General features: G+C 45.3%; 1 protein-coding gene across 1 annotated transcript; it reads left to right on the top strand.

Moving 5' to 3' along the window:
- Positions 1 to 5,966: 5,966 nt before the first annotated feature.
- Positions 5,967 to 12,373, top strand: LOC131880831 (uncharacterized). The gene is made up of 6 exons (XM_059227541.1): positions 5,967 to 5,984; positions 6,965 to 7,241; positions 7,897 to 7,976; positions 8,973 to 9,257; positions 11,859 to 12,260; positions 12,365 to 12,373. Exons 1-6 carry the CDS (start codon positions 5,967 to 5,969, stop codon positions 12,371 to 12,373), a joined length of 1,071 nt encoding a protein of 356 aa, XP_059083524.1.
- The last annotated feature ends 9 nt before the right edge of the window (positions 12,374 to 12,382 follow it).

Here is a 12,382-nt window from a genome sequence, read left to right as displayed (position 1 = left end):
CATCGAAGGTGAAACCAATGTGCTCCAGACTTTTTAAAATCTCTTCAACATGGTGGAGATAACGTAAATATAGTTCTGACTCTTATGCACATTTGTTGGGTGTATCAGAATTAGTTATTTTTAATTACTAAGTGTTAGTTGAATCTGATTATGCCTTTGCGAGTGTTTTTAACTGCATTGCTTTGAAAACTAAAAAAAAAATAACTTGCGAAGCCTTCAAAGACGAAGTTGGAATCAACATACGTTCCGCGGGTACTCCTATTAAATCAAGGGACTCACAAATTAGAATGCTTCCAATCTCCAAAGCCCTTTGTGACAGAACTTGTTCTGTTATAAAAATGAGCTCTTTTTTGCCCACAGTGTTGATACAGGGTAGGGTTACATGACGGTGTCCTCAAGAACATTAAACATGCATTTTTCTCAAATAAATATGAAACGCCATTGCGTAGCTAGCCCTTAGTGTAAAATTAAAACTTTAACACGCTGCTCAGGCACATGGGCACTGGACCCAGATGTTGAGACTCATCGTGAAACAAATGTTCCCTTGTGGTTCTTTAATACTTGGGCGATACGGTGCGGGTTCGCCAGTTACGGACCACTTCAACTCGACAATGTATGTTGAACTGGCGAGCCTTCCTGTCGTCCGCCTCCTTCACGATTTTATTACTAATCTCTCTTCGGGTGAAGCAATCTATGGCCAGAGCCCGCATCACACGCTCCGCGCCTTCTTTCCTCTCTTTGAGTGAGAAAGGCGGGCATGCCATAGATGTGCCTTGGGTGTAGATTGTCCAGAGGGGGAGAAAAAGTCAACATTGGATTCCGAAAAGACATGAGGGACGTCGGCCCGTTGGCGTGCGATGAGCTACTCAGCAGATAGAGAGAGTACGGGAGCGGTGGAGCACTTCCTGAGGCCAAGATAAGGGCACGTTGACTAGGGCACATTCTCCGAGTGCTTTTTGCTGCTGACAGTTTAAGTTTTGCCCGTACCGACCGTGCTCGAGGATGAAGGCAGGGAAGAAGAAGCCATGCTCCCCTGTCCCCTCTAGTCCTCCTCTCTCTTTTCTTCTCGACTTACTTATTCTTCTTTCTGCTTCGAGTTTGGATTCAGACGAGCAGCACAGGGAGAACAGAGCACACAGAGTGTGCATGTAGTGGTGCCAGCTACTAGCAGAATAAGCTTGTTTTCAGGCATGGGGCGGTCTGTGGGGTGTGTAAGGGATGGACTCCGAATTCCCAAGAGTGCCTAGGAGGCGTTTCTAGGACCTTTAGCCACGCCCTCACCACTTCTCTTTGAGACTGATCCTCTGGATTCAACCTGAGCTTTCTGCTTCCCCTGTGTTGAAAAAAACCCTCATTAAATCCCAGACGTCTGCTGTCCAGTGTTCCCAAAGTTCGACTTCATTGGGCAAGACCATCAATTAAGGGTGGCCGGAGTTCAAGAAACCAATCATCTTCTCTGTGCTTGAAGCTTGTGATTGTGGGGGAATTTTGCTCCTATGAGTAATCAAGCCGTGCTCTTCGTGCTTCGTTCTTGTGTGATCCCCAACGTGAAAGTCTTCACGTCAGCTTGCTGCTCTTCTAATCTTCATCATTTTCATCATCATGCCTGTGGCTGCCAGTCCCAAACCTGTCAGACACGCATCCGGAAGTGCCAGTGCCATCAGTGAGGCGGGAAACCCTCGAAAACGGCCACATCCCTCGTCGTCTACCTCCACCACAGTGTCTACCCAAGTGGGCGGGGCTGTGAGGAGGAATTCGCCCGTCCAATGGCCAAATCTCTACCCAAACGGTCAAACCAATGACCATCCAAGACTTCTGCATCAGACCCGTCCTCGATCTCGATACTCTTCGGTAAGAAATCATTGTCTATTTTCTTTGTTTCGAACTATGCATCGGTTAAAGACCTCTTTTGGTTTAAGGATTCCTTGCAAGAATTGGATATAAGTTATTTTAAGGAGTGAATCCATTTTAGTGTGAATGAGTGCAATGTTTGGCAAGACGGAAACACTTCCCTATCAAGTAAAGACTCTTGTTATATGAACGGCCTTTGTTTCTTGATAGCGAATAACAGTACTACGTAGTCATGGTCTCCAATGTGAGACATTGCATAGTTGGCATCGCTGAAGTTTGTTCGTTTGTTTTAACCCAATTGTTCAAACATTCATGTATGTACCTAAGAGCCAGAGATTAGCATGGGAGGGGATTTCACAAAAAAAAATGAATGACACTCTCAACTGCTGCAGTGTAAAACATACATGGATTTTATCGTTCTTGTTTTACAAGCAAAATCAAGGCTCTCTTCACAATTATGAATTCGCCGATATGAAGCCGCTGTTGACAGGGGGTTATTGCCCTCAGTTTACTATGGTTTGGGGTGAAGAAGTGCTAGTCGAATCAAACAATTAGACCGTACCTCTATCTAGTAGCTCTTCTCTTCTACCAACACTACTCACTACCACCACCACCACCAGTAGATCTTAGATCGTGCTTGGCGTTGTCGATGGTGCCAAGAGGCTTGAGCTTAACGCCAGACAGAAGGGACAATCGATTTCAATTGGAGCCATAAAGCGCCCGAAACCAAGGTTTTTTTCTTTTAACAGCGGGGGGGGGGGAGGGCTCAAACTAAAATTCAGGTCATCAATGAATGAATATGATCGTTCCTCGGGATTGGATTCACAGAACATCAGGTGATGTGGAACACTTGGCTCATAATGGACACAATCTATTCAGTTGGTTGGTTGGCTGTCCGGTTGGCTAGGAACGGTTCATTTTATGATGAGCCATCGTTTCGCTCAAAAAACCCGAGAAGGCTTTTTGGAAATGAAGTTCTGCTTTGAAGCGCTCCAAAACCTCCACTACAGGTGCAGTAGCAACAGCTGGGGTATTTACCTCAAAGCTTATTACTCGTCGCAGTTCGTTCCTCTATGGCGAAATGGCCATTCTGCACTACCTACCAACGACACTCATTGTTGAGCCTCTCAAGCTCTCCGTTCTCGGCCCACTCCGGTCCTTCCTCCTCGAGCTCCTCGGTGTTCTCTACTGTAGATTATGATTGGGTTTCAAAAAGATGTTTTCCTCTTCGTTTCCTCCACGGACTGACACTGATCCCTGACCGAGATACGAAATTAAATAAGACTCTCAACAACACCCATTCGGATTACTTGTGTGCCGACCAATATATTATACCATCCTGCAATATTCATGAACACATTCCAAGACAAAAGATGCGCTGTCGAGGTCAATGATCTTTTCGTGATGGAGCTTCCCGGATGGGACGATTGTCGGTCTCGACTTTGTTACGAACGGCTCCAAGATAATTATGATTATGATCATAGTTTAGAGGAAATTCCATTTTTCCGTTTTACTTCGGAGAGAACAGACAATACCTCATGGAATGAATATTGCGGAGGTCCAATTCTTCGAAGGAATGCACTTGCAATATGAAACTACCCCCTGCAATGGCCACGGAAAGGCGAGGAGGCGACCCGAGAAAGATAGCGTATTGTTCTTAATATTGCAACGCGTTAAAACCTTGCACGAGGCAAGAATCTTGTGGCCAATTGATTTGGCCAGGCAATCTAGCGGCCACTATTTGCACAAACCTCGCGATAAGGGCGACGACAGAATACAAAAAAATGACTAAAAGTACCATCTCGAGTTAGAAACTTGGCCAATCAGACAAAGACTGAAATGGCCCCAAAACTATCATTCATGCGAACCCCTTTGACCCCACCTGAGCAAAAAGTAGTCTCTGAATTCGCTCAAAATAGATGTACCTCCTTGAATCTCCACGTGTGTGTGGCTCCTCGGGCTAAATATAAGTCATAAATATGAGTCATGGATCCTACTCCTCCTACTCCACCGATTCTTGTAAGTTTAGATGGTTCTGCTCAATGGGCACAAACTCACACACATTTCATCATCACAGCTTACATTGTTGTGTATGTGCTTGTGTGCGGGTTGGAAGCTGTCATGCATGTTGACTTTCGGTCGGGGAGGAGCAACTAGCAAGCAGCAGCTTCTCTCATAGCATTGTGCTACTATGAACGGGATGGAACCAAGGCGGGTACCTCCTCCGTTCTCTCCGTTCTCTCCCCCCTCTCATAACAGCTGAGCATCGGATCGTATCATCAGGGGTTGTTGGACTCCCATCCTCTCTCCCTCTCCGAACTCCCGGACTCACAATTCAGGGTATGGCTGGCTGACAAGAATCTTCCGAAGAGAAGGCGGAGGTTGGTGGTGAATGTACGTCTGGTTTCCAGCTGCTGCTCCCGTCGAGTTCGTTCTGCTTGTGTCTGGTCTTGCCTTTGTATCGGGTGCGCCAAGAAGTGTAGGAGCCAAAACCACGGACTTCCTGGATCTCAAGAAGTGTTCATGAAGAGGGCATCCCTGGGCTCTTACGAGCCATTTGAACCCAAGGATGCCTTTTTCGTCCATTTTTCCCAAACTGAAAACATGTACTACTCGTATCACATTGACCGGGAGTGTCACCTGTCCAGGTCCAGTCATGGTTGAAGGGATCGGTCACCATTCCCCCCCTCAATCCATAACATTTGGATACCCGCGGCATCCCTGACCTATCTCTGTCGCTACGTGAAGCGGGAGTTTTCGTTTTACCTTGAATCTCCACTCTCTGAATCCAGCTTGTTCAAAGTTGAAGGCCGGACATTTGTTGGAGATGGTTCAACGCTGCTGAAGCTACTGCTCGGGCTATCGTTGGTTATGGTTGGGTTGTTGTTTTTAGGCGTGCTGTCAATGCACGGCTGGCTGCAATACTGGTTCCTATTGTCGTGCTACACACTTAGCTGTGTTGCGTAGGCTTGCGAATATGCCTTGTCCATTGTCATTATATTGATATCAACTGTGGCTGTGGAAGCATGGACTTGTTTGCAGTTGCAAAACAAATCTTATTCAAAGTGAGGCCTTCGTAGCATAATCGCTGGCCAGATTTTGTTCAGCAATCCAAAGCTTAATGTACTAAAGGGCCAGTTCCAAAGGTTAGATTTTGGTAGTCAGACTTCGTATCCTGATAAGTAGAGGAAATGCTACCACATGTTGCTTCAAGCGTGCTTCCGCCATTGAGGTTCATATGCAAAATGGAGTACCTAAATTAGATCAGCTCGAACCAAAGAGCTTTTAAAACATGAGAACTGCTTCTCTCAAGACTGCGGACGTTGTTGTCCTCTTTGACCCGAGTTGTGATGAAATTTGCCGCCAGGGTCCCAAATTTTCACATTGAACAAAGAAAACTACTTTTAGATGAATCGTATCGTTTGAAGGATTATCAATGAGTTATCTGTCAGATCATTTGAACCAATGATTCAAGAGCCAGTTTTCTGAAACTCTGAGATCGTCGGTATTTCTTCCATTCGGTCAGAAGGTTACATTCGGCGTCGGCCACATCCAGTTTGAAATCAGTGACCGAATTCTAGTTTCCAAAGATCTCGCATCGAATTTGAACCACACTCTGGAGCAGTTTCTAGATCTAGGAATTGTCCAAGCAAATCGATCTGTTGGGCCTTACGTAAATTCGAGAACGCTCAACTTGAGGCTTGAGTGCAAAAATTCCTTATTTTCAAGAGTAACTGTCCCGTCGTTCTCCTTTCCAAACAAGTTGTTATTGTCTTTCCTTCAAGTCATGAGACTTTGAGGGCATCCTGTTGTTGCCATACTCACTTTGAACAGGTTTCCGAATTCCTACAACTCTAAAATGGCCAGTGTTATGGAAAGCAATTGAAGACACTTTATCTGAGGTTACAATTAACAAAGTAGCAGTGTTGGTAGGAGGTACACGCCGACTCAAGGTGCTCCCGTAACAAAATGACGATGTCATCGTGATTGCCTGTATTTTGCCATCCATGCGGGTGTTGTTTGGAAAAAAAGATCTCATTCTCCATCCAGCGCTTTGCCTCCATCCAGGCCCTGAACGTGAACGAGTGTTCCTGTACAGTAGGTCTTTGCACATTATGTCCATAGCCGAGGCAGTGATTGCTCTACACGCATGTGTGTAAGCAGAGATTGAGATTTTGTTCAAGGCCTCGCAATGAGGAAGCGACCAAACCTAACTGTTCGGATTGGACCGTACGAAAGAGGGTACATTGTACCCTGCTTGTGCTTGGACTATTTCAGGACATGAGCAACAGTTTCGGAAGGAAAATTCAAATTTGATCCTCGGCTGGGTTGATTTTTTACCAAGGGAGTTTAATAAGGCACCTCGGGCACAAGTTAGCCGTAAAAAGTTGCTCGGACGGTTTAAGATTTCAAAGGACTCGGCACAAAAAGTTCAAATTCGGCTTTTCACAGTTTATGGTGCATGTAGCCATATGTATCTACCTTTATCTACAATGTTTGTAAGGGAGGTGGACGAGACGAGGAGAGAAACGAGAGATCCCTTTCAACTAGCACATTCAGGAAAGTGGAATGGCAGCGCGCTCTTTGAAAATATCGCTAACGGTCGTCCTCGTTGTCCCTGTTGCCAATGGCTGTCATGCCAAGTGGGACTAAAGCAGTGATATAGTGCTGTTGTACGTACAATGTATGTGTAGGTACGAGATAGAATGCCGGTCAAAACGAGAGGGACTTCCTCATGGTTCACAGTTCGAGTCCTTGGAGTCCTGGCTGGCCACGCTGCTCAGCTGTTCCTTTCGTGATGTGTGTGAAAATTCTTTTGTGCAAGCTTTGAATCACAACTGTCTACGACGAACGGGCAGATGGGTGGTTAACTAAGGGGTACGTACGTGATGGGAAAATTTGTAGTCTGATGTGATTATAGATGAAAAGGCGGCCGGCAACAGGCATCTCGATCTGAATTGAAGACTAGTGGCTCTTCCATATTCATTTCAACTTATGTACAATATAAATAGTAATAATATTTCATTAATACGTGTACAAAATTGGTCGAACCCATCGAACTATTTCAATTCCAGTTTACTAGATTACTAATCTCCAACACGTGTTATTACAGAGATGCAGTCCCCCATCTTTGGTCTTAAGCCTCTCCCCTGGACTTGGGCCAGATGGTTTGCCTTCGCCTGGGAACTTCCCGGCTGGCGCCAGTGCTGGCGCCTCGGGAGCATTGGGCTTTGCTCCTCCCTCGAACAGTGGGCTCCATCCTCATCACCACCATCACCACCCTCATCACCATCTCATGGGAGCATCAGGACACCACCACCATCATCCGACATCGAGGAGTCGCGCTTCCCCGAATGATCTGCTCAGTTTCGCGATGAGTGCCACCACAGGTACGTTCCAATAGCATTAAATTGGATTGAATTTCATCTCTCGTTTGTCACCTTTTATCTGTGGGTGCTTATCAACCCACGGCCAATCGCATTGTAGGAGGGCGGGTATCAGCCGTGTGATTTCAATACTTACCCATTGCATGCATTCTTTTGTCTCGGGGTCATTCGTGCAAAAATTAGACAGTCACTCATTGCCGTAAGAGGTGATTCAAACCGGTTACTAATGAGCTCATTTGGAATCAGTAATAATGTGGTTAGAAAAAGTTCAGTGATTTGAACGAGAATGCGTTGAAGTTGGTGTTTTCTGTTCGTTCTTAAGTACAATAGTTTAACAGATGGTTGGAGGAGGGTTGCTCTTAAAGCTGCTGTGATTTCCGACGAGTGAACACTACACTCGAGACCTTTTTCTCCTTTCCTCTCCGTGGTGGTGAAAGTTGCCTTGACGGGAAAATACTGATGAAAGTTCAACCGAAAAGTCACGCTGCTCCGAACTTTCATCCAATCATCAACTAACCACGAAAGTTCTGAACGACCATGAATTATTGCTGAAAACAATATGTTAGAATACCATATTTGATAGACAGCATCTTCTCCACCACGAATGTATGCCAAAAAAATCGACATTCAACGAAATTGTCAACTTTTGTTTTTTTAGAATTTTCTGGTCTACTTTCTCCTCGACTGAGACGAACTTCACTCCACGAGGAAGATGTGGACATCAAACCAGACATCAAGGTAATAAACTATCTACAGAATTTCCTTTGCCTGCGCATTTACCTCAAGTCTAATCTTGTTCTGCATTCCTATGTTCTTGGGCTTGCCTGCTTATTTATTAATCGCTCCCCATGTTCAGTTATCCATCCCATCCAAGGAAGCAGTTGCACATGTCGGAACACACTTCTTTTGAACTAATCTAATTGAGAAGAGTAGACTGATGAGCGACATACTTATGTGGGCATTTTTGGGTGGTTTCGAAACAATGTTTTCCAAGCTTCTTAAAGGGGTCTCTTGATTTGGTAGTGTATGGTACTTTAACCGTTTCTCTATCAAAAAAATAAAAAAAGGAAGGTGTACTCGTTAGGTCGGGTGTCCTTCTGTCCCCTCAAAATACTAACACAGCTTTTATCAACACAATGATACATTTTTTCGAATAAGAAAGAAACAGTAAAGGGACGGGAAAGTTAACAAGCTGTTGCCAACATAATTAAGCGTGAAAGAGTATGGGGCCAACTTTGCTTATTGATTGTAGTAACAATCAGTGTAAACAAATGAATAGAATTTATAACAGACTTGTTATGACGATGGATGCAAACTAGTAAATGCTCGTCTTTTCAGATTTGCTGTATTAGATGCAATTTTTAGCCGCTGTTCCAATTTTATCAAACTTCTAAATGTCTTTTTTAACGTTTTGAACGATTTTTTGACCCCTAGAAGCTAGAGGTATGCACTTGAAAGATGAAATTGTTCATCAAAAAGATGCTTAGTCCCTCCTTCATAGACAAAGTATTGTCTTGTAAACTAAAAGATAGTATTTGTTCATGATGATATATAACATTTCAAACGAGAACCCATGTGCAATCTGTTTAAATAAATGCTTCCTCATACCTATAATAAGGTGCACCTGAAAAGTAGATCAAGACTGCCGCAAGGCCAGATGACCTTTTCAAACAGTTATCAAATGCATCTTATGTTAACAGAAGCAAACACCTTATTTCTTGGTTTTCATTGCAGAGAGAACTAGAGTCACCCACACCCAAGCGTCAACGCCTTTCCCCGCCGACTTTGGAAATGTTGGATCAACTACATCAGCATTGCGTCTCCCCGCCCATAATCATGCGTCGAGGCAATCGCCATCCTTTTTGGCATTCGCCTCAAGAGCCAAGGTGTCACACTCCGAGCCAAGGCCGAGGTAACGGGTCTCGACGATCCCCGACGAACAATCCGAACCGTCGGAGCCCTCCGCAACTGAGACGGAGCATGCGACAGCGGGAAAGAAGTGGATGTGATCATCGTGACGTGAGTAGTGGTGTTTTAGGATTTTTTTACAATGGTAGTGTCTATCGTCTCTCGTTTCCCAGGTGTTGAGGCTTTGTGTCTTGCAGAACGATATTAGCTTTGTATAGAAGTCGGGAGTTGGATGTATCATCCATCCCCTCTCCCTAATTTAGAAACACCTCTAATATGAAAGGAATATGTAAAGTTTCAGGAATTATTGAGGCAAACAAAACAGCACGCACTTCACTTGATTAAATAAGTTTAGCGCTGAATACAAATGCCAATGGAAAGTTATTCCTCGTCTATCGAGAAGATTTCTTGGCTCATCAAGTCAACATGGAATTCGAAGAATCCTTTGTTCCCTGGCCCCACATCTCGGAAAACGAAGAGTTTTGTCCTACCTAGATTAAATTATTTGCATCCTAATGTCACGTGGTATTTTACTGTCATAATCTGGACCATTTCTTCCTTTGTTCTGTTTTAAGCCTCTCAGTGCGCCAGAACACGGGGATTTTCTCCCTTTAGAAAGTTCCTTTCCAGTTTGTTTCCTTTTGTTTCCCTCACCCTCGTTCCCCGTTTCCAAGCTTTCTTGTCCCCAGTCTTGTTGGCAATCCCAGGAAACGGCTTTCGCCTTTCGCCCCTCACACGGTCCTCCTTCAAAGTTCTCAAAGAAGCTATAAAGTGGGGAAACCATCCCTCAAGGGGTCCAACTTCCACCCTTAGTCCCGACTCTGCTCACATACAACTCTTAGTCAGGGGCTTTCGAGTCTGTTCTCTCAGGGTTGCCATACATGAAGTTTTCCTCAAACTTCCTGCAGCATCATTTGAAAGTTCCTTTTGACACGACGAGCTGGTTAAATGCGGTCTGAAAGATTTACCCGCTATCCTTAATATCTGATATTCTGCTCCCGAGAGCCTTGAATAATTCGCTGCGGCTGCTTTTCCGTCTTAGACCTAGGGGCGGCAATCTTTGGCAATCCTATTCGTAGACTTGGCTCAAAGTCTGGCTCCTAATTCGTTCCATTGGCTCGTGGCTCGTAGAGTTTTGTGCAAGAAGGGTGGTGTCTTAGGGTCTTGGATACCCTCAACTGTATATTTAGAATATCTGAAGGCTCAGAAAAACAGAATTAGATTATGGTCTCTAAACCTTTTGCAAATTAAACAATTGGTCCAAGTTTCGTATCGTGTTGTTGAATAACTAATATGTGCATATCTGAGCTTAAGAATTACAGAAACGAAGAAACAGAGAATGGGCCAGTTTACAGGTCTCACAAAAAGAGCATAGCAACCAAATTGAACACCGAGTGCGGTTTTTTGTTTGCCTCCGCGTGTAGAAAGCCAATTTTTTTCATTCTAGCCCAACTTTGCCATAGAAAAAAAGACTTGAAGCCTCCAAGTAAGACGAGGAAGAAAAAGCCGGCTTTCCCTAATTTCCGTGCGGCCATTGATGGTCCCAAGTAGTCCTGAGGTCCGTGAGACGTTCCCGAGTGGAAAAGTGTAGTCAACACATATTTTTCAGATGTGTTTCAACTAGTAAAATCAAAGTAGCGTGCTTCCTCATCGAGGATCTGACGCATTTTCACTCACACATTGTGTCAAATATTACAAAGATAAGGCTCGATTCCGCCTGAGACATGCTTGCTTGCTCTCTGATGTGTCATCGCCTTCTCTCAGATTTTCATCGCAAAGCCCAGATCTTTGTGAACCCCCTCCCAAAGGCCTCCTAGTACCATAGATTATATAGAGACCCCCTGTTCCGCTGCCATCCGTGCCAAAAGAAAGAATATAGTCGATAGTACAAGGGGCGAGAGAGGCTGCCAAAGTAGTGGTAGAAATCGTGCTGGAAGAAGTGTGGAAAGTCTGTCTCCCTCCTACTCCCTCCCTCCCACAAGACCCGATAAGGCTCGGCTAGGCACATAACAACTCTATAGCCTCGTTGCCCACATAAATGAGGAATGAAGGAAGTAGGGAGGGAGCTGGTGAGTCCGGAGCCAGAGAGCTCCTTCAAGTGCAGCTCTGTGTGCTTCAGTGGTCCCAATACTGGCGTTGAGTAACGCCGCCAACAACACTCGCACCTCCATCCTCGACTGCCAAGTAGGCAAGCAACAGAGGTCTTCTGGAGAACGAGCGCTGTTCCACCACTCTTCTGCTATCAAGGAATTCTGGCTGGTGCTTAAACCAGAAGCGAACTCTGGAGGGCGAACAGAGGCTGTGGAACAAAAGGGAGCTGGGACCAGGAAAGCTTGGAAATATTTTTTTGTGGCCAAGGCATTTTCATTTTCTTCTACATGAAGAATGTCTGTTGTGCCTTTGTGCTATCTTTGAATGGAACACACAAGTCTCGGTGAAACAAAGGTTGGGTCAGATTTGGGAAATTGTGTTCCACCAAACGAAGCGAGGTGTTCCAAGTTCAATGTGTTGCTTCACAGTATCCATCGGTTAAGGGTGTTCTTGTGATCCAGCTCAATCAACATGCTACTTTGTGTCAATATCCCAGTACCTGTAAGTTTGATCCACAAAATCTGTCGACCGAGTTAGAACCAAGTTCATGTTAAGATGGATGGATGGATGTTCGTCGCCACGGCAATTTGCATTTGAACATTTGTCATGTCTCTCTTGCAGGTATCTTTGCCCCCATTCTCTGTGGGAGGTCACCCTAATCATGGGCTTGCGCCCCATCCCACACAGATATCCCATTTGGGAACGACCCACCTTCTTCCGAACCATTCGAACAATGGAAATCGACAATACAACCCGCTTCAGTGTCACCAGTTCCCCCAAGCAGCATTTATGTCCGCAGCCGGAGCCTCGGCCTCGGCTACGCTCTCCACTTCAGGCCCACCAATATCCATGGGGCCGAGCATGAGCTCGCGGATCTCTGGCAATGGGCGTGGACACCCGATCTCTGGTCCGCCGCCGTCCGGTGGATTTCACAACCAGAGCGTTTTCAATACGGCCTCCTCCAACCCTTTTGTGGGATCCCATCATCCCTGCGGCTATCCCATGAGTGCCAACGCTCCACCGGCACACCCTGCTAGCAACCCTTTCCCTCCTTTTGGCTCGGCACCAATGCAGCATAACCAATCTAATCGGCAAATTCCCAACCGACACTTCGTACCCACATCCAGCGTGAATGATATCTTTCA

The sequence above is a fragment of the Tigriopus californicus genome, chromosome 5, assembly GCF_007210705.1.
Source record: "Tigriopus californicus strain San Diego chromosome 5, Tcal_SD_v2.1, whole genome shotgun sequence".
Taxonomy (NCBI): Eukaryota; Metazoa; Arthropoda; class Copepoda; order Harpacticoida; family Harpacticidae; genus Tigriopus; species Tigriopus californicus.
The sequence above is the reverse complement of the archived record's forward strand: the minus strand, read 5'-3'. Positions and strand labels throughout refer to the sequence as shown.

Bases quoted from the DNA above. Each gene is read 5' to 3' on its own strand.
- LOC131880831 (XM_059227541.1), top strand. The intron at 7,242-7,896 runs GTACGTTCCAAT...TTGTTTTTTTAG, and splicing joins CGCGATGAGTGCCACCACAG to AATTTTCTGGTCTACTTTCT. The intron at 9,258-11,858 runs GTGAGTAGTGGT...TCTCTCTTGCAG, and splicing joins GTGGATGTGATCATCGTGAC to GTATCTTTGCCCCCATTCTC.